This window comes from Leopardus geoffroyi, chromosome A2, assembly GCF_018350155.1.
Source record: "Leopardus geoffroyi isolate Oge1 chromosome A2, O.geoffroyi_Oge1_pat1.0, whole genome shotgun sequence".
NCBI lineage: Eukaryota > Metazoa > Chordata > Mammalia > Carnivora > Felidae > Leopardus > Leopardus geoffroyi.
In genome coordinates this window covers 61479619-61504104 of record NC_059331.1, presented here as the reverse complement: position 1 = coordinate 61504104, position 24486 = coordinate 61479619, and the positions used below count along the sequence as shown (strand labels likewise).

The 24486-nt window shown below is 55.3% G+C and overlaps 2 protein-coding genes across 10 annotated transcripts; one reads left to right on the top strand and one right to left on the bottom strand.

Moving 5' to 3' along the window:
• Positions 1-7292: 7292 nt before the first annotated feature.
• PGAM2 (phosphoglycerate mutase 2) lies at positions 7293-9771 on the top strand. Its single transcript, XM_045494117.1, has 3 exons — positions 7293-7768; positions 7881-8061; positions 9569-9771. Exons 1-3 carry the CDS (start codon positions 7355-7357, stop codon positions 9733-9735), a joined length of 762 nt encoding a protein of 253 aa, XP_045350073.1. The 5' UTR covers positions 7293-7354; the 3' UTR covers positions 9736-9771.
• Positions 9772-10544: 773 nt separating this feature from the next.
• Positions 10545-22714, bottom strand: DBNL (drebrin like). Of its 9 annotated transcripts, XM_045494114.1 has the most exons (14): positions 22490-22603; positions 21925-22074; positions 17954-18009; positions 16610-16722; positions 15986-16060; positions 14844-14990; positions 14018-14095; positions 13573-13727; positions 13446-13494; positions 13126-13219; positions 12493-12588; positions 12270-12385; positions 11886-12009; positions 10545-11534 (listed from the first exon to the last, which is right to left on the bottom strand). In XM_045494114.1, the coding sequence occupies exons 4-14, from the start codon at positions 16703-16705 to the stop codon at positions 11395-11397; spliced, it is 1170 nt and encodes a 389-aa protein (XP_045350070.1). In that variant the 5' UTR covers positions 16706-16722; positions 17954-18009; positions 21925-22074; positions 22490-22603; the 3' UTR covers positions 10545-11394. The 9 variants fall into 9 exon arrangements, with proteins under 9 accessions (XP_045350070.1, XP_045350068.1, XP_045350067.1 ...); XM_045494112.1 differs by lacking the exon at positions 21925-22074 and having other exon boundaries at positions 11886-11982; positions 13446-13491; positions 22490-22714; XM_045494111.1 differs by lacking the exon at positions 21925-22074 and having other exon boundaries at positions 11886-11982; positions 22490-22685.
• Between the last annotated feature and the right edge of the window lie 1772 nt (positions 22715-24486).

Below are 24486 nucleotides of genomic sequence, written 5' to 3'. Positions count from 1 at the left end.
AGGGAATGTCATGGTATTTTCAAAGTGCCGAAAGAAACAAAACAAAACAAAAAACCCAAAAAAAGCCCTTCTGATCAAGAATACCATACCTGGCAAAGTCATCCTTCAGAATTGAAGGAGAGATCAAGAATTTTCCAGAAAAGCTTGAAGGAGTTCATCACCATTAGATCAACCTTACAAGAAATATTAAAGGGACTTCAAGCTGAAACAGAAGATGTTAATTAGTAACAGGAAAGCATATGGAAGTATAATTATCACTGGTAAAGGTTAACACCTAGTTAAGTTTAGAATACTCTGATATTGTAATGGTGATGAGTAAATCACTTACCAATCTATAATTCACTTATAATAAAGGTTAAAAGACAAAGGTATTTATAGTAATTTGTTAATGGATATAACATGTAAGGAGATGTAAATTGTAATATCAAAACCAAAATGGGGGGGGGAGGAGTAAAAATATAGAACTTTAGTATGTGTTCAAAGCTAAGGTATTATCAACCTAAAATACACTGTTAAAACTATGTAACCCTCATGGTAACCACAAAGTCAAACTCTGTAGTAGATACACAAAAGATTAAGCATATCACTGCAGCAAATTATCAAATCACAGAGCGAAAGAGGAAGAAAGGAATGAAGGAATTACAAACCAACCAGAAACAATGAACAAAATAGCAATAGTAAGACTGTATCTATAATTATTTAACAAAAATTTTTAACGTTTATTTTTGAGAGAGACAGAGTGTGAACGGAGGAGGGGCAGAGAGAGAGGGAGACAGAATCTGAAGCAGGCTCCAGGCTCCCAACTGTCAGCACAGAGCCCGATGCAGGGTTTGAACTCACAGACTGTGAGATCATGACCTGTGCCGAAGCTGGACGCCCAACTGACTGAGCCACCCAGGCACCCCAATATAAGTAATTAAATGTAAATGGACTAAATTCTCCAATGAAAAGATATAGAGCAGCTGAATGGATTATAAAAAAGACCAACTATAAGCTGCCTTTAAGTTTTAAGGAAGCAGACTGAAAATGAAGAGATGGAAAAAGATATTTCATGCAAACGAAAACCAAACGAAAACAGGGGTATATTAGACAAAATAGACTTTAGACCAAAGACAGAAGAGACAAAGAAGGTCATAATATAATGATAAAGGGGTCGATCCAACAAGAGGATAAAATAAAAATTTAAAATTACTGTTGTACACAACATAGGAGCACCTAAATACATAAAGCAAACAGTAACAGACCTGATGAGAGAAATAGACAGGAATACAGTAACAGCAAACTTCAAGACCCCGTTTTCAGTAATGGACAGAAAATAAGAAGACTTAACTGTGCATTAGACCAGATGGACCTGACAGACATCTACACAATAGTTCATCCAGCAGCAGAATACACATGGGACATTCTCCAGGATAGAGAATATCCACAAAACAGGCCTTAATAAATTCAAGAAGATTGAAGTCCTATCAAACATCTTTTCTGATCATAATGATATGAAACTAGAAATCAATTACAAGAAGAAACTTGGAAAGTTCACAGCATGTAGAGATTAAACAACACACTTCTAAACAACCAGTAGTCAAAAAAGAAAAAGACAAAATATATCTTGAAACAAATAAAATGGAAATACAACATACCAAAACCTATCAGATGCAGTAAAAGCAATTAAAAAAATTTTTTTTTAACATTTATTTATTTTTGAGACAGGGAGAGACAGAGCATGAACGGAGAAGGGTCAGAGAGAGAGGGAGACACAGAATCTGAAACAGGCTCCAGGCTCTGAGCTGTCAGCACAGAGCCCGACACAGGGCTCGAACTCCTGGACCATGAGATCATGACCTGAGCCGAAGTCGGATGCTTAACCAACTGAGCCACCCAGGTGCCCCTGTAAAAGCAGTTTTAAGAGGGAAGCTTATAGCAGTAAACGCCTACATTAAGAAAAAGCTCAAATAAATGACCTATCTTTACACCTCAAGGAACTAGAAAAAAAGCCCCAAATTAGTAGAAGGACAGGAATAAAAAGATCAGAGTAGAAATAGAGTCTAAAGAGATAATAGAAAAGATCAACAAAACTAAGAGATTTTTAAAAAAAAAGATAAAATAGACAAATTAGCTACTTATACTAATAAAAAAAAAAAAGGACTCAAAATTATAAATGAAAGAAATGACGTTACAACTAATACCATGCAAATACAAAGGATCACAAAGGATGACTAACACCAGCAAACTGGGTCAGCTAGAAGAAATGAGTAAACTCTTAGAAACATACAACCTACCAAGACTGAGTCATGAAGAAACAGAAAATCTGGACAGACCAATTACTGATAAACAGATTGGTAATCAAAAACCTCCTAACAATGATTTCAGGACCAGACCGTCCTGGTGCTTCTACCAAACAGTTAAAGAAAAATTAACACCAATTCTTCTCCAACTATCCCAAAAACTATAACAGGAAGGAACAATTTCAAACTTATTTTATAAGGTCAGCTTTACCCTGATGCTAAAACCAGACAAAGACACTCTAAGGAAAGAAAAATTACACTTAACTATCCTTGATGACATGGATGCGAAAATCCTCAACAAAATATTAGCAAACTGAATTTAACAATGCATTAAAGGGGTCATACACCAGAGTCAAGTGGGAGTTAACCCAGGGATGCAAGGATAACTCAGCACCCACAAATCAGCCAGTGTGATTCACCACATGAATACAATGAAGGACAAAAATTATGATCATCTCAATAAATGAAGGAAAAGGATTTGACAAAACTTAACATTGATTTAGGATTTAAAAAACCCTCAACAAAATGCATATAGAGGGAACATATCTCAGTACAGTGAAGGCCATATATGATAAGCTCACAGCTAATTACTCCTAACAGAGAAAAGCTTTTCCTGTTAAGATCAGGAATAAGACAAGAATACCCACTCTCACCACTTTTGTTCAAAGTAGTACTAGAGGTCATAGCCACAGCAATCAGGCAAGATAGAGAAATGAAAGGCATCCAATTGGTAAAAGAAGAAGTAAAACTTCCTCTATTTGGAGATGATATGATCTTATATATGGAAAACATTAAAGGGACGACAAAAAAACCCTCCAAACTGTTAGAACTAATAAATGGATTCAGTAAAGTTGCAGGAAGAAAAATCAATACACAGAGATCAGTTGTATTTCTATGCACTAACAATCAACTATCAGAGAAATTAACAATCCCATGTGTAATTGCATCAAAAAATAATAAACGACCTAGGAGTAAATCTAACCGAGGAAGTGAGAGATCTGTACACTAAAAGATACTGATGAAAGAAATTGAAGACACACAAATGGAAGGATATTCCATGCTCATGGGCTGGAAGAATTAAAATTGTTAAAATATCCATATCATCTAAAGCAATCTACAGGAGCTCCTGGGTGGTTCAGTTGGTTAAGCATCTGACTCTTGATAACAGTCAAGTCATGATGTCTCGGTCATGAGATCAAGCCCTGTGTTGAGCCTGCTTGGGATTCTCTCTCCCTGCCTCTCCCCCATTTGCTCGAGGGTGCTCTTATTTTTGAGAGACACAGAGAGAGAGAGAGAGAGAGCATAACCAGAGGAGGGGCAGAGAGAGAGGGAGACACAGAATCTGGAGGAGGCTCCAGGCTCTGAGCTGTCAGCACAGAATCCAACACAAGGCTCAAACCCATAAACTGCGAGTTCATGACCTGAGCCAAAGCTGGATGCTTAACTGAGCCACCCAAGGTGCCCCAATAAACATTTTTTAAAAAGGCAATCTACAGATTCAATGAAGCCCCTATCAAAGTTCCAAAGGCATTTTTCTCAAAATAGAAAAAATAGTTCTAAAATTTATATAGAATCACAAAAGACCATGGATAGCAAAGCAATCCTGAGAAAAAAGAACAAAGCTGGAGGCATCATGCTCCCTGATTTCAAACTATACTACAGAGCCATAAGTAATCAAAAACACTATTATTGGCCTAAAAACAGACACATAGACCAATGGAACAGAATAGAGAACCCAGAGATAAACCCACACATCATGGCCAACTCGTTTATGATGAAGGACCAAGAATATACCATGGGGGCAGGATTTTCTCTGCAATAAATGGTGTTGGGACATCACTGGACAACCATGTGCAAAGGTGTCCTAGATATTTTGAACAGTACCACGAGAGTCTAGGTCTTATTTAAATCACAGGGAGAACGCTGAGTGTATTGCTCTGGCAGGTGTTAGACTACCTGCCTTCTGCCCCTGTCTTCTTGCATCCATTGGCTGTGTGCAGTGTTACTAGTTGGTCCGTGCTGCGTCTGTGCAGACAGTGGTTGGCGTAGGACCTGTGGTGTTGTGTGTCTGCAGTCAGACCCCACAGGTGCACTCATCAGACAGCCGGGAACTACACCGGACCACTCACCTGATCTCCTTCCTCTGCAAGCCTGCCCTGCTACTTCACAGCTCCCCGGGGCCTCAGTTTCCCCACCCTGCTGCACAGGGCCAAGCAGCTGCGCACACGCCTCTGGTTGGAGGGCAGCCTGCCTGGAGGGGCGCTGCCATAACTATACCACCTGCACATTACTCAGGAGCTTTGGTGGAGAGGAAGGGGACAAGGGAGGGATCGCCCCACCCCTGACCTTCAGAGGCTTCATTTCAGCCACTCAGACCAGAGGGATTCTCCGGAGCGCTTTCCTTGCATACTGGGGCGCACTGCCAGCTGGGCAATCCTGGAAATGAAACTGGTGAAGTCACTGCTGTTTCGTGGAACTTCCCATCCCATCTCCTTGCATCACCTGCCTGCTCCTTCTCCCTGCCCGCCCCCACGTTTGCTCTCTGCCTCTGTCTGCCGAGGACTCAAGCTGTGCTCAGGATGCTCCCTCCACCTCCCCAGGACCACCCTGTGGAGACAGCAGCCCCCTCGCTCCCTTGTCTGAGGCCTCATCACCGCCCAACGGCCAGGCCAGACGTGGTGCCGCCAGTGTCCGCTCACTGAGCTGCAGGCCCCTCGGGCCGTGCCTCGCTTGCCCCCTGTAGCACCCCCAGCGCGTGAGCCGCCCGTGCACCGCAGACGGATGGACTTGTGCTTGTGGAGTGGGTCCGAATCGGGCCGGCACCGGCGCACAGAGGCCTGGACCCTCTGGTCCGAGCTCATCGGAGCACAAGCCCCGCCCCTCTCTGTGCTCCTCCCTCTGGGGGCCAGGCCGGGGGGGGGGGGGGGGGGGGGCAGCGAGACCCAGCGCCTGCCCAGTCCCACAGCCTCTCAGCGCCCATCTGCGCCCAGGTCAGGCCGGCTCCTCTACCAGGGCCCCGGCTGGGCTGTCTCCAAACAGCTTCTTCTTACCGCTGCAGTGACGTTAAAATACGACCATGCTTCAAACTCTCCAGTGGCCCGTGTCAGGACGCAGGGCCCAAACCCTCATACCTCCCTGCCACACACCTGTGTGCTCTCCGGTGGGGACCGGTTCCTTGCTGGCCCCTCTGCCTGGAACACTGTCCCCCAGAATTCGGTCATGGCTGAGCCCTTTGCCTCCTGCTGCACCTGCAAGAGGCTGTCTCTACCCCTCCTCTATCCCCCACCCCTCCCTCCCCCAGCCCCCCCATCTCTCCCTATGCCCTTTTTACTCATCCCTAGACGCTAGGACAAACTAGAACAGCTGCTTGCACCGTTCTGCCTGGGCCCTGCTGGGGCATCCCAGGGCCTGGTCAGTGGTCAAGGGGGCAAAGAGTAGACCATGCATAGGAGAGGTGGCTTTAAGGGGGGTAGAGCTGGAGTGGCAGAGCCTGTGTATGGCACCGTCAGGAGGGGGAGGGTGACCTCCACTTGCAATCGGTGGGGTGGGTGTGCGGCCTCCATGTTAGGAACCCAGAGCTGGGAGGCTCTCCCTTGAGTGGACAGCAGGGCTGGAGGGAAGCATGTCAAGGCCAAGTCTCAGTGTAGTAGCTGACCCTCTGCTGGCCTCCTGCTCACCCTTTTCCATTTTCAGAAGCATGATAGGGTGAGGGTGTGGTCACTGCAGCAGTGGGGGGGAGGAAGGGGACCCTGGACAGCCTCCCTCATGACGGTGCAGCCCCCGCCACAGTGGCCTTCGTCTCCCGAAATCAGAATGCAGAAGAAGTCTCGGGCAGACCCCCCAGCACCAACCTCGGCCCATTTCTGGGCGCTCTTGCTTAGCTGGGCATGAACCTGGCAACCAGTGTCTCTGGTTCTGGGATCCCTGGGGAGCATGACTCTTGGATTTCTTTCTCCTTAAAGGTGGTTTCAGTGGGGAGGGGTGAGCCTGGCTTTGGTGATGGCAGCGGGTGGGAGGGGTGGCAGGTGTGCACCAGAGCTTGACAGAGGGGCCCAAGAGGAAACAAAGGCACCCTCTTCTTCCTTCTGGCCTCCCCTCCCCTGGGGTTGTCTTGGAAACAGCTCTGCCTGCTTGGCCTCAGCCTGTTGCCCACACTGCTGCCTGCTGCTCTCCCTGCAGGGCCAGACCTCTCTCCCCAGGGCTTCGGTCCCCACCGGTTCCCTGGCTCTGCCCACAGCGACCTGACCTTTCACTACCTCTCCCCCCTCCCTTGAGGGGACTTGGGGAGATTATGTCACAGCCCCTCCCAGTCCAGCCATCAGCCACAGGCTCCTGCAGCCCTTCCTCTGAGGGCAGGGCCTGTCAGAGCAGCAGGACCTGGGGAGGGGGTCCAGGACCCCTAAGGAAAGACTGTATGTGGCCCCCACTTCCGGGTGAGCAGAGTCGAGCCACCAGGGGAAGGGATTTCTGGCACTTTACACACACATACACGTACATGCAACAAGCACCAGATACGAGCACATGTGTGTACATGCAACGCACAGCAGGCATGCACATGTGCCCGCACACGTGTGTACACACTCAGGCACATGGGTGCACACAGCTCCTGGCTCCCCTTTACACGGGTCAGTTTCTCACTGAGATGCAGGCATGTCCCCACTTGTGTTAACGAGGACCAGGAGAAAGCAGGTGGGGATTCACTGTGCCTCGGCCTGAGTGTCGGCCCCCCTGGGACAGAGAAGTCTTGCTCTGGGACCCCTTCTACTCCTGCCAGCCCTCCTCCCCCTCCTCAGGCTTGTCAAGGGCCCTGACTTGTGCCCTGCATGCTGGGTCCTTCTCAGCAGCCCCACCCAGCCCAGGGGCCAGGGTTGGTAGGGCTATTTTAAGTCCGGCTCTGTGCCTGCCCTCCCCCCAGGCTTTGCTACTGGCCACCTGCCGCTGCCCGTCAGGCCTGGAATGCTGACTGGCAGTTGGCCAGGGTGGGGGCTGGGGACAGACTGTTATAAAACTGGGTGCACCTGGGAGGCGGCTGTCCCTGTCCGGAGCCTGCCACGCTCCCCAACACCACTGCCATGTCCACCCACCGCCTCGTGATGGTTCGGCACGGTGAGAGCACCTGGAACCAGGAGAACCGCTTCTGTGGCTGGTTCGATGCAGAGCTGAGTGAGAAGGGGGCCCAGGAGGCCAAGAAGGGCGCCGAGGCCATCAGGGACGCCAAGATGGAGTTTGACATCTGCTACACGTCGGTGCTGAAGCGAGCCATCCGCACCCTCTGGACCATCCTGGACGGCACAGACCAGATGTGGCTGCCCGTGGTGCGCACCTGGCGCCTCAACGAGAGGCACTACGGGGGCCTCACGGGCCTCAACAAGGCAGAGACAGCCGCCAAGCACGGCGAGGAGCAGGTGAAGATCTGGAGGCGTTCCTTCGACATCCCGCCGCCCCCCATGGACGAGAAGCACCCCTACTACAGCTCCATCAGCAAGGTGGGCTGCTTGGAGCACCAGGGGCAGGTCTAGGGCAGGGGCCCCCGGGGATGGCAGCTGGGGTCTGGGGTCTGGCTTTCTGGGGACAAAACAGCAGTGTGGATGCCCCCAGGAGCGGCGGTATGCAGGCCTGAAGCCCGGGGAGCTGCCTACATGTGAGAGCCTGAAGGACACCATCGCCCGGGCCCTCCCCTTCTGGAACGAGGAGATCGCCCCCCAGATCAAGGCTGGCAAGAGAGTGCTCATTGCCGCCCACGGGAACAGCCTGCGGGGCATCGTCAAACATCTGGAAGGTGAGGACTACCTTGTGGGATGTGCACGGAGGTGGGGGGGTTACGTACCTTTGAACCATTCGGGTCCCAACTTCTCACGTTAGCCAAGTACCCCCTGTATGATGGAGGCAGCTGTGCAGACAGGAGCCTGCAGGGTGGGGGTTTCAAACTGAGTTGAACTGAGGTTGAGAAACCACTTACAAAAAAACCCACTTTGTAAAATGTTTCACTTGCTTGTGTACAGTGAGTTTCCTTCTGAAGACTGTGGGTGAAAACATCTGCCACCACTGACCCAGGCCCAAGCCCTGCACAGGGGTCACAGGCCTGGGGCAGGGCTGGCTTCCTAGACACAAGCCTGGGCTAGAGACAAGGCCATGCCCAAGGACACCCAGCTGGGCAAAGGCAGGGCCGTCTGGCTGCACATTTATTGTGACCCTGGTCAAGTCACTGCACTTGTTGGGTCTCAACCACCCTCTCTGGGGTTTGGCGGGGGGCTCTTGGGGCTCCTCCCAGTACTGCCTGCAGTTGGACATGAAGCCCAGGGCAGGGTCCCAGCTCACATCCATGCCAGGCAAAAGTAAAACCAGTCAAAAGAAGGGTGCAGGGTGTGCAGCAGTCCTAGCCGCCTGGCGCGTAGCTGGGTTCCCCCCACCCCTACACGCATGTGTCTCCACCGAGCCCCCGATACTACCTTAGACGGTTGCACAGATCCTCAGGAGAGTTTAAATTAGCATTCAAATGGACTTCATGCTTGTGGGGATTGTGGAAAGGGGAAGAAGGCAGGCAGGGTGTGGGGTTCCAAACCTCCTGCTTTGGGGGTCGGGTGGGCAGCTGGCCAGAGAACAAAGAGGCCCCTGAGGCCTGGCCAGCCCCAGCCCCTCTCCCCAGGATGCTGGGTCCTCACATGGTGGGAAGACCCTCCTGTCCCCTCCCTTCCAAGGGCCCCATCTGGGAGGGCAGGATGGAGGCCTCAGCTTCCCATTGCCTGGAGAACATTTTCTTCAGTCACACTGAGGGGGCGGGGTGTCAGGAATCGCAAAGGTCGAGCTGCTATTCCAGGCCAGGGGCTGTGGAGGCAGGCAGGGTCAGGTTTCCTTGGGAACCCTTGCCCTTTCCACCCAGCAGGGCCTCCCTCCACCTTGGCCATGGGAGGCCCTTCTGTCTCTCCAAGCACATGTGTCAGGAGCACCCCTGCTCCTGACATCTAGAATTTAGAATGTCCTAGAAGCCAAACATCCATCGATCTGGCTGGAGGAGCCCAATGGCACTGTCCCAGGTCAACAGCAACTCCAGGCTGGGGGTGCAAGGTCCCGGCTCACCACAGCTACTCTGTAGGGCACTCTGTCCCTGACTTCTGGCTTGACCTTCCCCAAGCCCTTTTCTGTGGCTTACTGTGGGGGCATGAGGGTTGACGCCTAGCTGACCCAGCTCTGTGGCCCATAAAGGTCATGGGGCCAGCTGAATGCGAGAGCAGGCAGCTGCCTGGCACAGGCCAGCAGGGACTAAGGACCCTGTTCCCCCGGTCCAGGGATGTCAGACCAGGCCATCATGGAGCTGAACCTGCCCACGGGGATCCCCATCGTGTACGAGCTGGACCAGGCGCTGAAGCCCACCAAGCCCATGCGGTTCCTGGGTGATGAAGAAACTGTGCGGAAAGCCATGGAGGCTGTGGCTGCCCAGGGCAAGGCCAAGTGAGGGGTGGGCTTTCGGCAATAAAGGCACCTCCTTCCACCACCTGAGTCCAGTGTGGCTCTGGACGCCTGGCTCCTAAGGCCTCCAGCTGGGGGTTCCACAAGCCCTGCCCCAGGGCACTTGGCCCCGGCCAGGCCCCTGCCACCTGCCCTGCCCACCCCCGTCTAGGTGCAAGGGCCCCAGGAGCCAGGGGCAGGAGTCTGCTCCCCAATCTGGGCTATCAGGTAACTTCTAACAAGCCCCCTATGGTGACCCTAAAAACCAAAACAGCCACTTGGTGACTTTGCTTTAGGATCCGGGTGCCTGGGGTGACCAAGCTGTGCCCAGGATGAGCAGGGACTGCAGCCAGGACAGCATCACTTCATGGCCACCTTCCCGCAGACAGGGTGTCCTCTGCTGTCCCTGCAGCCCCAGGGACCAAGCCCCACCTCCAAGGCATCCCAGTGTCTCAGGACAAGCCCACAGCTGGCCTCAGAGCCGTGTGACCCTGACTCATGGAGACTCCGAAGCTGGTTGGGCCATGCTGGCTTCATGGTGGAGAAACTGGGATGTGGTAAGGCCTGCCTGAAGCTCAGCCTGAGACAGACGAGATGGGACAGCGATCCCCTTAGTTCGGCCTGTGCCCCAAGCTGCTTCCACCCAGCACCTGCCAGAGCATGAGGAACCGTGATCTGTAACATTCGGGGGGGGTGCCAGGCACCTCATTCCATGCACACGTGCACACAGGCTTGGTCCTGCATGAGCAGAGGGTCCCCAGGGTAGGGAGGGAGGCCCTCAGCCCCTCCCAGAGAACTGAAATCCAAGAGGCTGACTGTGGTCACAGCTTCATGTTTATGCCTCTCCCAGGTGGCTGTCCGGCCTGAGGTCTGAGGGTGCACGTGCACACACACACACCTGTACACGCGTCCCACAGACACCCAGGAAGGGGTCTGTTTCCACACGGGGGCATTCAGGCCACAGCAGGGCGGGTCACAACTGGGGCCTGCATGGGGCAATTCTCATCTGAAAGCAGACAGGCCTGGGGCACCTGGGGTGGGACAGCAGGCACAGGCTAGGGCCATTGTGGGGGGTGTGGTACACAGAAGGACGCTCCCATCCCTTCCTTCATACACTCAGGGGCGGGGGGCGTGCTCAGCCCCGGCAGAGGGACAGAACTGGGGACACAGGGCAGGGTCCGGAAGGGTGATCTGACGCTGCCCAAACTGTCACGACCCGAGACTTTGGTCATAAACTCTTAAGTTCACTGTTCCCGAGGGTCACTAACAGCTGTACCCACCACTCTTCAGAGCCAAGAGGAAGAGGAGATAAGGAAATGCCCCTGCTCAGACCGCCCGGCTCAGCAGTGCCACTCTCCTCAGGCAGAGGTCACTGAGGGGCTGGCCATGAGCAGGGCTTGGCTCAGTGTCCTCTGTGGGGGTCAAAGGCAAGGCTGGTGGGGCAGAGGCAGGGGTGGGCCAGGAGCTGCCAGAAGCAGGTGTTGGGAATCAGCTGCATTGAGGCGTCTGCGGGAGCCTGAGGGCTCATCTTCTCTGGGGTCCCATTCTTGGAGGACTGCCGAGCGGCTCTCGAGCCACACACGCCACGTCCCCCGGTAAGAAGGAAAGCACGCCTGGGTGGGGAAGGGAAGGACAGCCTCGGAGCGGCCAGCGGTGGGGGGGGTCCTCACTCAATGAGCTCCACGTAGTTGGCGGGAAACATGCCAAAGTGGCCGTCAGGCCCGTAGCCGCGCCACCAGCCCTCGTCAATCACCTCGATGCCCGTGATGAGATTTTCGGGGTCAAAGGAGATCTCTGTGTCATCAGCTGTGGGAAAGCGAGCCGGAGGGTGAGCCGGAGGCCGCACTGGAGCTGGGGGCCCGGCAGCCAGGCCCTCACCTGTCCCGACACCACACGGCAGCCCGCCTCCCAAGGCCTCCACCCAGACTCGCTGGGGGCCCAGCGTCCAGGGTGTACCCAGCCCTCTGGTCACACCTTCAGGCTCAGCGCGGCGCTGGCAGCAGGGATTCACACCAACAGACGTTAGGCAGCTGCCCACAGGGCACGTGAAGGCCCGGGCTGTTTGGGGCATCCACCCCATCCTCACCCTTCTGGCCCCCCAAGGGAGCCCCCAAAGCCTGTCTCCTGACATGGGGCCCTGTGGTCTGAGCACATTACCTGCCTGGTAGTCGTACAGGGCCCGGGCACAGAGCCCCTTCCCGCTCAGCCCTGGGTAGTGGTCCACGTGCTCAGAGCCGGCATCTTGCTGCTGCACCTGCCCGCGGACGGAGAGAAGAGGAACCTGGGGTCCTAGTTACTGGCTCGCACACAGAGGGCGGGGGCTGCCGCCGCCCCACCACCCCAACGATGCTCCCCAACGCAGGGCCTCCCACACGGCAAAGTGTGCCAGACAATTCCTCGCACAGGGCTGCTCCGAGAAGAAACAAGATAATCCGCACGTAGTGAACCGTTACAAAGTCAGGCGTCCCACGAGTGGTATGGCTGAGGAGGGTGTTTCTGGGCCCCCTCATAGCCACGCCCCGCCCCACTCAAGGGACCCACCATCGGGGGCTCCTCATAGAGGGTCTCCTGCTCTGGGGGCTCCTCGTACACAGCTTCCTCCTCTTCTGCCTGCACCGGACACGGTGGCGTGCTGGGTACCAGCTCCTCACAGAGACCTGCACAGGAGGGCGCAGCCCGCTCTGAGCCCAGGGAGCGGAGGACACCTCCTTGTCCCTACCGCGCCCACATGCCCAGCCTCCCACGGGGAGGCTAAGCGCCTTGCCTGGCCTGGGCCCTGAGGTGGCCTGGGCGGGCTCTCTGCTGAGGTGGGTCTCTGGCTGGGTAAGCTGCTTCTGCAGGAAGGGGCTCCGCAGTTTGCCTGCAGACCAAAGACACACGCATGAGAGCTGACAAATGGGAAGAACAGGCAGTCTCCACCGTTTCTGGGCCCTGTGCTGGCGGACCTGTCCTGGAACAGTGGCTGTCACGCAGAGTGAATGGGGACATAGAGCAGCTACAGAAACACCACGGTGCGCGCACACACACATGCACACGCACAGAGCAGTCCTGTTTCCTCGGGGGCCAGAGAGCAGGTGACAGAGGCTCCTGGGGCCAGCTCTGAGCCAATGTGTGAGCTGCACTACAAGTTTACGGGGCCAGGCTGGAGGGTCTCCCCTCTGAAGCCACACGTGGCCCTGCCCTTCCAGGTCTCTGTGGGACGAGGCTGAGGGCGGGGAAGGGACCCCTGACGCCCAGGCTCCCCTCTCAGAAGCCACTCTCATGAGCACGGGCTCTCCCTGCTCATGTGTGTCTGTCATACTCTGACACATCTGTCACCTCAAGGAACCCTGTACTGGGACCCCAGGACCCCTCGGCCGGCCTCTACCTCAGGGCTAGGCCCAGAGGGTAGGCTTACCTGGCTGGGGGCTGGAGATGGATGTGGTAGACAGGGCCCTCTCCTTCTGTTTGAAAATGTCCCGTGGATGTGCTGGCTGTGGACTGCCAGGGTCCTGGGGGGTAGGGGGAGGGGGGAAGGGTGCGAGCACCTGGCAGTGAGCGTGGGCCCAGGTGCTTTGGGAGGGGCTCCCAGGCCTCGTCTTGGACAACAACTTCTGCCCTTTGAGCTCGTTTCCACCACCACCAAGACACACCCACACGCGCTCCAGGCTCCACTCTGCCCAGCCGGCCACGGGACCCTCCCGGAGACCCCCGCATCACTGGACAGACAAGTCTCACCTGCTCCTGTCTGCTCCCCAAAACCACTTCTGGCTGCTCACATGTCCTGCTGGGAGGGGCACAGGGAGGAGCTGCAGCCCGGCTGCCTGCTTAGGACCCTCCCTCTGCCCGCCCTCTGGGCCCTCACCTCTGGGGCGCGGCCTCGCTGCCCTGCTCCTCCCGATAGCGCTGCTCCCTGCGGGCGGCCTCACGCAGCTCCCGTTCCCGGCGCTCCTGTTCCAGCTGCTGCCGCTCCTCCTCTGCCCGCCGCTTCTCCTCTCGCTTGCGGTTCTCCTCCTCCTTCTGCGGAGAGAACAGTGCCCGCGGCCCACTCAGCCCCCACGCCGCAGGCAGACCTGCCCCCTCTCCGAGTCCACCCTGGCGTTCTTGCGAGTGCCGCCTGGGGCGTCTGGGGCCTGTGGCCTGCGTGCAGGGGTGCAGGTGAGTGCCCTCGGGCCCTGTCACTTAACTCCCTCAGCCCAGTCTGACAGCCTATGAATGGGCACGAACAGGAACGTGTCCCAGGGGTTCACTGTGAGAAAAACCAAGGGACAGAGAGGAAGGCACACTTAATCTCTGCGAAGGGCACTCACCTCTGCTTTGGCCCAGAAGCTGTCTTTGCCAACCTTTTTGATCTCAGACATAGCATTGGTCTTCTGGTACACGGAGCCCTGCAGAGGACAGAGGGTTCCCCACTGGACCGCCCACAGAACATGAGCAACAACTTTCAGGATGGTGCCTGACAGGGCAGGGGCGCTGGCCCTGGGCCTCTCAAGGAGACCAGAACCAAGACAGCCCAATGGCCCTAGGAAACCACCAAGCAAGGAAGCTCTCAACCCCAGGCAACACTGAGGAGGTCTCTGGCTGCACCAGACCCCTGTGGATGGAGACCAAGGAGGTTCTGAGACCGGCCTCTGGCCATTTCTAGGAGGCTGGTCCACCAGACACAGATAGCTGACTGCACTGGGCAGTGCCCGGGAATCTCCACAGACTCCGGCTGTGCATCGGAGGAATGGACCCCCCCCACCTGGCACTAGGACTACAGGCCAGCAGGTGTCTGCCCATCCACTGCCTTACATTCCTCCACAGTGCCCCCCACGCAGGGCTGTGCAGGACACACCAGTGCTACGGCCTCGAGGGTGACTACACTGTCCCTGCAGAGGCTCCAAACAGCTGGTGGGACCAGACAGGGTGGAGGGCTGCTCCTCATGCCCACTAGCACCTGCCCCACCACGGGGGGCAGCTACCACTTCTGTCGGCCATCTGCACCTTCATCTGGCTCCGGGGCCGGAAGCCAGGTAGCCAGGAGCCCAGCCCTGTGAGGGATAAACCACCCAGGGCGGGTGCAGCCAGGTGGGACAGGGTAACTGCACACTCCCGACCTGCCCCTGCCCTGCCGCCCGCCCAGGCAGCACTCACCACGGGGGCCTGGGGGCCCGTGTCCTGGAAACGGCCGCTCTCCCTGTGGAAGGCATAGTTGGCACCGGAGGCTCTGGCCACCTTCTGCATGATGCACTCAGGCTCCACGTCCTCCTCGGCCCTAGCATTGATCGTCACATGGGCCCCCTGCAGCAGGAGAGCGGTCAGGAGGTGCAGCTCCAGGAGAGGACAGGATGTACACGGCAGTCCACACAGCTCAGACAACTGCCACCCAGGCTCAAGGGCAGGGAACCCTGCTGGGCACCTAGGCACACTCTGCTCACGGCCCACAAACCACCTCGAGGCAAACTTGTACTTGTCCAGTGCGGGCACGAGGTCTTTGCCTTCTGCAGCACTGTCTACGGCTTGTTATGTGTGCGGCACGCTCTCTGCTGCAGGCCCAGGTGTTAAAGAGCTCCTTTCTCATGAGCAAAAACAAACTTTAAAAAGAATCTGGAAACTCATTTTCTACAAAAAGCAAGCCACCGACTTCTTGAGAAGTCAGATCCATGACCTCACTCACTGTTAGAAAACACCTAATAAGCTTGGGATCCTCTCTTTCTTTCAGCTCCTAGAAAAGAAAGCGAGGCATACCTGGAGAAGCACTGGCAGAACCAGAAATCAAAGTCCTGAGTCTCTTTGCCGGTAACCAAGAAATGCAAAAAGTTACCCGACAAGCAAACAACAAATGCTTCTGGCACTGAAGGAGGTTCCGCTACAAGGACGGACATAAATACGTGTGGGGACAGGCTGGAGAGGAGCCATCAAAGGGAATGTATGTGCTGAGGCGGCTGGGCATACACAACTGTTCTCCTCCAGATCCTGACCACACTGACAAACTAAGGGAACCCAAGGCCCTGCCCTGCCCCAGGACCAGCTCCAGCCTGTTCCTCCTGAGCTCAGAAAGGACAGTCATTCACCCTTCCTCCCCACTGAAGCCAGCCTGCTAGTGGCTCTGGCCGCAGTGTGGCCTCCCACGCACCTGCTGAGCAAGAGCACGGCAGCCTCGGGTCACACCAAGTCCAGACAGAGTACTGGGGTGTGGGACACACTTCCAGCTCTGGCTGCAACTCCTGCTCATGCACACCCAGGAGCCTGGGGGCCTGGCAAACTCTGTGAGGCCCTCAGGGAACAGCCCTCACCTTCAGAAAGCTGGCCATGGTGCTGACGTGGTTGGCGCATGCTCCCTTCCGTACGTCGTTCACACCCTCGCCTGTCTGCAACACAACACACCCAGCATGACTCACCAATCCCTCCCTGGGGGCTCAGCAGCATCCCTGTGTGTCCCAGCAAAGACAGAGCTGGGACCCTAAAGCAGAGGATAAGGCAAGGCCCACACCTCCAAGTCAAGGAGGTTCTTGTGGCAGGATGACCACCAGCTTCCATGGGCAGGGGGTTGGCTCAGAATTTTCTAGTCCCACCCACCAGTCCTGTGTTCTCAGAGCCTTCTCCAGGCTCCCTGCTCCCTCAGGATGACTACTCTGAAGGGGACACAGGCAAGGGGGTCCTGCGATTGTTTGTACTCCATTTTGTAGGAATAATCCTGGGCTTGGGGGGGAGGCACTGGGAATTCTACGCTAGCCAGGCCCCCATTATCCTTTGGGCCACAATGACTTAATCTACTGGTGTGTTCCTTCACCACCTCCGAGCTGCCCTGAAGTCAAGTCCTTCTCTGCTCCAATCATGAATGGCAGAGGAGGAGAAGGAAAGGGAGTTCTTCTGGGTCGCACCTGGATGAGAACCGAGAGCCCGCCAGTTCCACATACCCAGTTGATGAGGACAAATTTGGGCAGGCCGGAGTTGGGGTCCTTCACCCTGCAGAAGCCGTACATCACCTTCCCGCTGTTGAGTTCCTCCACCATCTCCTCCAGGCCTCCCTCTGCAGCAGGTCACAGGGAAGTGAGGTGTCCCGCACCTGCTGCCCGCCCTGGCACACTGTCCGCCAGGAGACCAAACCCAAAATGGCTCTAAACCAGGGGTTCTCAGTGTCGCCTACATCAAAATTGGATTCCTGTGCCTGTCTTCACTGAGCTAACTCACAGGAGCTGGGTGGGACCCAGGATCTGCATTTGTGACAAGGACCCCAGGTGATTTTTTTTTTTTTTTGTAAGATTTATTTTTGAGAGAGAGAGTGGAAGCAGGGAAGCAGCTTAGAGGGGGACAGAAGATCCCAGGCAGGCTCTGCGCCAACAGTGGCGAGCTCATGCAGGGCTTAAACCCACGAGCTGTGAGATCATGACCTGAGCTGAAGTTGGACACTCAACCAACTGAGCCACCCAGGTGCCCTGAGGACCCCAGGTGAGTTTTTACATACGCCAGTCTAAAAACCATTCCTATAAAACCCATGGGTAATTCTGTAAGTAAAATCGTCATTTTTGTTACAAACTGGGCATCAGGCTTCCAAATGGAGGATCTCTGCAACAATTTTACCATTGCTTGGACCTACTGAGGGCCCTGGAATAGGCCTGCTGGGAGTCACCTGCCCTACCCATGAGTCTGCTCAGACCCCCAGGCCACCAAGAGGGTCCCCAGCAGGTGGGAACGTCCTTCAGTCATGCTCAGGCTCAGTTCTTAGATCCTCCAAGTGAAGGTAAGGGGATGGGTGATGAGGGCACAGGAGCCATCCTCAGCCATTCTCCTGACACTGAGGCTGTGGTCCTTATCAGCTAGTGAGGAGCTGGGTCGGGTACTTTAGCTATAGGGCCACAGAGACCTGGGACAGCCCTGAGCCCCTACTTGGAGTACGCACAGCAGAGCCCTGTGAGTACCAGTGGAGGCGGTGGTAGGAAATGCAGGCTACTGAACCCTGCACTTCTCCACCACCTGAGGCATCACAGTGCATGTGAGAGCATGGCCAGCAGCGGTCCTTCTAAAGGTCAGGGAGCAGCCCTCACAAGGGAGGGGCTTTCTAGAACAGGTCACCAGAAGCACTTGTATGGCAAGTGGAGAATGCACTGGTGAACATTTGCTGAGTAACAAAGCTGTGTCCAGCTCCCCAACGGTGGTGCTACTGTGGTGTGGGCTGGGGACCCTGATGGCTACCACTCTCTCCCCTCCTCCCACCCTTCTCCCCCACCAGCCTCCTCGCCCCCTCACTTGGTCATACTCACCTCCAGTGCCAGCCACACGGATGTCATTGCTGTTACCCTCATAGGTAAAGAGAGCCCTGAAACAAAACACAGGTGAGCTCTGTAGCCAGTGCGCTGGGTGCCATCTGCCCTTGCCACACCCACCAGAGCTCAGCATGATGGTAACACAGGCCCCAGGCTGGCCCAGAGCCATGGCCTTCTTAGTTCTCACCCACAGGGGCTTATCCTGAGAGACAAACTTATGAAGGGGAGCCTACATCTACTGTGAGGGAAACTAAGCTGTAAAGTTTGTCTGACTTGATTTGAAGGAAGCTCTATGCCCAATGTGGGACTTGAACTCATGACCCAGAGATCAAGAGTCACACACTCTACCGACTAAGCCAGCCAAGTGTCCCTATGCTGGAAAATTTGTTTGACTTTTTAAAAATTTTTATTTATTTTGAGATTGAGAGAGATGTGGGGTGGAGGGGCAGAGAGAGAGGAAGACAGAGAATCCCAACCAGGCTCTGCACTGTCAGCACAGGGCCGGACATGGTGCTCAAACCCATGAACCGTGACCTGAGCTGAAACCAAGAGTCGGATGCTTAACTGACTGAGCCACCTAGGCACCGTCTGATTAGATTTTAAGGAAGCTCTATGCCCAACGTGGGGGTGGAATTCACAACCCAGAGATCAAGAGTTTTACACTCTGCCAACTAAGCCATTGGAAGTGCCCCTAAGCTGGAAAGTTTTATGGCAACTGTCCACACATTCATGTGTGAAATACTCACTTGTCTATCAGGTTTGTGAATTTGAGAAGATAAAAGATACCTGCATATTCCTCAACCCAAAGCCCCCCAAGGAAAAGCACATGAGGCATTTTGGAATGCCGCCCAACACCTTGTGCCTATCTGCTCCGCCTTCTGAAAGCCTGAGGAGTTTCTGGAGCAGATCTCTCTGGGCTTTGGACTCTTCTGGAAAACCCAGAAACCACATGGGCCATGACTCACCATGAAGTCAAGCAAATTCTTTTTTCGGAGGAGCCTTAACTCTCCACAGGTGACCATAGACCATACCTATCTTTTTCTGTAAGACTAATTATTCACAAGAACTCTGGGAAAAATTTGTTTTTATAAACTTGAGCTCCAGAGGCGTTGAGAAAATATAGCAGATTTTATTATATGTGGGGCATAAAAAGTCCCATGACCAGAACAAAGTTTACCCAAGGAGAACGTTCTGGAACAGGTGGCTTCTCCACAGTCCGCACGGAGCTCAGCCATCAACACCAACTCTGCAGGAGCTCAGCTCCAGGTTGGTGGAACCTGGGGTAGGAATGCTGACCCAGCAGACAGCAAGTCAGAGGCAAAATCTGGTCTTGTGCACTATCTCCCCCGCTCTGAGCACAGCTCTGCTGTGGCTGGCCAGACAGGGACTTTGGGGTAAAGAGTCCACAAGGAAGCAAATCAGCCTCCACTCAGCTTCCCCAAGGCCTTGCTAAGGCATCAGGCAGAGCTGCCCAGTCTGAGGAAGTCGGAAGAAAGAAACCCAGACCCAGAAGGTCTGGCTGGCGTGGGGGACACCCCTCCTAGGAGAGAGACACTAAATGGAACACACAGACAAATGGAAAGGATGTGGGAGGAGGGGGACATCCAGATTCTGGTGACCGGAGTCCTGGCCAGCCCTCTTCCTGAAAGAAGCCTGGATGTTTGAAGCCACCAAGTCCTGGCTGCAAAAGACAGGGACACCGGACACACTGCGGGGAGCAGAGACTTCTGCTCAGTGCAGCTCTCCCAAGAAGCGACCCAGCAGCTAGTAAGAGCCAAGCTCCATGCTTGCTGCCTGCCCTCCAACTTGACCCCCCCCATACCCTGGGCTCCAGCCCAAGCCACCTTCTTGAATGTTCCCAGATCAGAGGCTCATTCCCACATTCAACTGACTTCCATCCTTTTTTCAAATCACCACAGAAAAGCAGTATGCTGGCCTGTGCACAGCACAAGGACTGTGGTGCGCTGAGCACCTTGTAACTCAAACCATCCCTTCTGACACATGTACTGAGAACCTGCCGCTTGTGGTGATGGGCACAAAGCTTCGGATACGTCCAAAGAGGCCCTTCCATGAGCATGGAAGGCACCTTCTAATGGGAGACAAGAAACAAACACACTGTCAAGAATGTACTGTCAGGCAGTGATGTGGGTACAAGAGGTCAACAAACATGACTCCATCTAGGAGAACAACCTGGGGAAGCAAGAAAAAGATCCAAGATTAGGAGCTGACATGCCTGCCCCCCACCCCACCCAGCTTCGGGTCCCAGCCCAATGCCACCCACTCTGCATGTGAAACCTTTCGTGACTTGCCTCTTCTTGCTGATACCCTCCACAGCACTCTGTGCCCTTCCCAGTCCAGTCTCACCCAAGCACTGAGCGCACATGGTAGCCCTACACCAGGGACAGACAGGCCCTATTCCTCCTGGTGAAGAGAAAGGTGACAAGAAAAACAATGTGTCTGGAGACAGTCACCCAAGAGACAGAAAGTGTGAGTGCATCAGGGACTGGGGAGTTGAGGAAGGCCTCTCCATGCTGAGAAGTCTGGGGAGACCCCCAGGGATGATGAGGGTGCTAGAAAGGAGAAGCGGCAAGAGCGAGGGCTCTAAGGAGGAACCAGCTCACATGTTTGAGGAAGAGAAAGAAGGCCACAGCGATGGCAAACAGGTGTGGCCCCAGTATGGTAAGGGGGAGGGGTGGCAGGAAGGGTCAGGAGCTAGCTGCACAGGACCTGCTGGCCGAGGTAAGGGGTCTGGGTTTTATTTCACATGAAACAGGAAGCCGCTCAAGTTTATGCACAGAAGTAACACAATCTAGGTATTTTTTCAGCTGAGTGGGATCTACCACATGTACCTGTTGAGATACTTAATGGCTGTGGCAGTGGGAGCAGAGGCTGGCTGGTCACATGGTGAGGGGAAAGAGGCTTAGCACCCTCCTCAGGAACAGAGAGGTGGGGAGGGGAAGTTTCAGAGCAGGGTGGTGGCAGACAGCTCTGAGAAGCCTAAGGAAAAGCTGGGAGCGTGGGAGGCCTGAACTGCCAACTGGGCTGTGGGACATCATCCCCAAACCAGTGGAAACTGAGAATGAAGAGAGACCTGGAAGGAAGCCAGAGGGAGGCCCAGGAGTCCCTTAGGTAAGTCATCAAGGGCTATAGCACGTCCTTAAGAGCACACAAGATAGCAAGACCCTAGCTGAGCAGGACTGGAGAGGGGCAAAGATGGTTCCGGGGTCTAGAGTCAGGTGGCCTCATGTGGATGTCAAAGGGGGCACTTGGCAATACTGTCAGCAGGGTCTGGAGTCACAGCAGAGGGCTAAGGGCTCTCTGGAAGTAGGAGAGAGGTGGGGTGGGGGCTGACATCTAGAAACTCTTAGGCTTAAAAAGAAGTACATGATTTGCGGGTGAACTTCCTAAGCATAATGAAGCCGCGAAGGCAGAGAAATCCCACGGTTAGCAGACACCCTTCCTCACTAATTAGATGTGCTGCAAACAGAGGAGCTGCTTGGCTCCCCTGCAAAAGTGTGCACGAGCCCCAGGCAGGGAGCCCACGTCAACTCTGCCCCAGAGCCTCTGCTGACCCAGGCAGCTTGTGTTCCCAAGCTCTCCCCGAGAAGGCCGAGGGCTGGAGAAAAGATTAGAATGTTCCCCGTGCCACAACAGCCCACGGTAGGAAAGTGCTCTGTGTTGGGCACCAGGAAGAGCAGAGATGGGGAAGCAGCACCGGGGCGGTGCAGAGACCAGCCTGTCGCTGCAGCCTGTCCCAGGGGGCCCTGCCCCCGCCAGGAGCAAAGGCTCCCCAAAGCCGGTCACCTTAGTTCATCACACTCAGCATATTTCCTTAGTACCGGAAGTGCTCAAAACTGGTCAGCGAAAACGGTTCAGGCAAAGGGGAAAGTGATGGAGAATGACCGCGCGGTACTCCCGGTCTGCCGCCCAAGGCTGCCCCAGAGCCCTCGGACAAAGGCTGCCGGTACCGTAAAACCCCAGCAACTGCATGAGGGGTACTGGACACTGACGGCCCACTGGAAGCTGTCACGAGGAGGTGGACGGATGAGGAGGGGTCTCCTTCCAGACTGGTGGCCGGCAGTTTCGTTCGTGTCCGCGCGGCTCAAGCACGGGAAGGACTATTCTCGGAGAAAGGGAGGTTCTGAAATCCACACTCACAGAGCCCGGGGGACCCGAACGCCTGACCTCCTGGGAAGGCTCCCATTCCCAGACGGGCTTCCGGCCGCCCAGGGCCTCATCCCTGCAGTGGGAGCTGGGGAGACGCTCCCTCCGACGGCTGCGGAGATCCCCTTTGTGTGGGGACCGCCGTCCGCCGCAGCCCGGCGCCGAAGCCAACATGGAGGCCGGCGGAGGGGGGGAGCTGGGGCGGCGCGGGCCCCCCACGCACGGCGGGGCTGGCGGGACGGCGGGTGACGACGGTGCGGACGGCACCTCACAGGGAGCGGCGCAGGTGTGGCTGAACCGGGAGCCCCAGCGCACCCGTGGCCCCTGGCCTCCTGCCCCCCGCCCGGCCCGCTCCCTCCCGGCGCCCACCAGTCAGTCGGGGACTTCTCGGTGACCACCCGCACGTAGGCGTCTTGCAGCGCCGGCCCGTTCCGGCTCAGGTTCGCAGCCATGGCCGGCCCTTTCAGTCCCCGCACAGCCGCCGCCGCCGCCGCCGCCGCTTCCGGGCCCCGCCCACTCCGGCGGCCTGGAAGCGGCAGCGTCTTCGCGGCCGGAAGCCCCGCCCCCACCGCAGGAAGCCCCGCCCCTCGGCCGGAAGCGGAAGCACTGCGGGCGGGGCCGATGGGAGAAGGTGGGGCTGGCAGAGAAGATAGAGGGCGTGTCCTTTGTGCGGCCGAGTGGCGGAGGAGTCCAAGCCGGGCCCCCATAGCTGCACTCACGAAGGACCGTGCATATCTCTCCTCTCTTGTTGCAGTCAGTGCCCTGTTTTCAGAATCTTGGGCTCACCTTTCCCGTGGGCTCGGTCTGTGAATGGGTGAAGCGTGAACGCATCGATGCGTGCGCGAGTAAACTCGACGTGCTGCTGAGCCGCCTCCACCTCGCCTGCACTTTGTCCTCTTGTTGGTTAAGGACCGGGTACGGAGGGAACCCCGCTGGCCTCCCTGCACAGACGGGCCCCGGGGCCACCCCACGGCCCTGCGCAGGTGCACGCAGCCTCTCGGGTTTCGGAACAGCAGCACCACGCGTGTCCTGTGCGCTCGGGAAGCCCTCCCGCAGGGTCCTGAGCAGCATCCCAGCGCGCTCCTATTCCGCACCCATTCTGTGAAACGTCACCCAAGCCGGCCAGCGAAAGACTAAACAGCTTCGTGGCAGTTCGGGTCAGGACTTGCTGCCGAATCAGCTACTGAAATCTTAAGGTGTTGGGGTCTGATTGTGTAGATAAAGGATCGTGAACTTTATTTGGACACAAACCTTGTTCATCGGTTATGTCGGCTTTTACTTCTGTACATTCTGTCATTGCTGCTTGCCTTACAGGCAGAAGTTCTGGCATCTCTTGGGCAGAGCGGCAACCCCCCCACCCCCTCGCCAGTCTTTCCTAGTCTTCTCTGATGCAAGGGTGCAGCTTTCCCCATTTCTCCACTTTGACTTCACTGCTGTGTTTGCATCAGAAAAGCGAGCTCTAGCAACGGGAGGCCTCGAGGGTCTCCCAACTCTCTCAATTTCTAAGTCTTCTTTTCTTCAGTAACGTCTCCACTGCCCTTGTTTTTCCGTCACACCCCCTCAGGTGACTTTCTGCTCCATCCCAGGCTGTCGCCCTCCATGTTCAGGGAAGTTCAGCCCTGTCTGACTATCCTGCCTTCTTCCTTTTGGCCCCAATGCATCTTTTTTCTTCTTTCTCTGGGAATATTCTCCATTTAAACATGTCCTAGTTCCCAGTTTCTTCACTCACCTAGCTGGTAAGCCCCACATAGGGTCCTTGGACCCTTAAGAGGTCTGGGAGCACTTTTCAACATTTTAGTCAACTTGGAGAGAACCTACCAGCCTGAAAAGAGGCAGGTCTCTTTGTTCCGAAAGTAGATCCGCTCAGTGTGCTAACCAGGTGCATCTACACTGAAGGGAAAAGCAGGAAGACACGGGCTCCATGAGAGAAGGTTATTAAGGAGTGTTCTCTGGTGTGGAAAGTTGGGGGCACCAGGATTCTGTTTTCTGCTCTAGGGTATGGGAGCCTATTTCCACTTGACAGACCAGGAAAGGCCTGGATATAGGATGGGGAGCACAGCTGTGGCAGGTCTGGGAAGAAGTGCTCCAGGCAGAGGGAGCAAGATGTGTTGGAGCTGCGAGGAGGGATCCAGCCTAATGATGGGCTGAGGATGGAGCATGAGGGTGGAAACTGGGACCCGGAGGACCCTGTGAGTCAGGGAAGGGCTTGGCACTTTATTCTAGGTGTAACTGAATCCCTGGCAGGCTTTATGGAGAGCAGTGTGATCTTGTGTGTGATCAGGTGATTTTTTTTGAACAAAATTTTAGTGTTTACTATTTATTTTGAGAGAGAGAGACAGCCCGACACGGGGCTCCATCTCACAAAC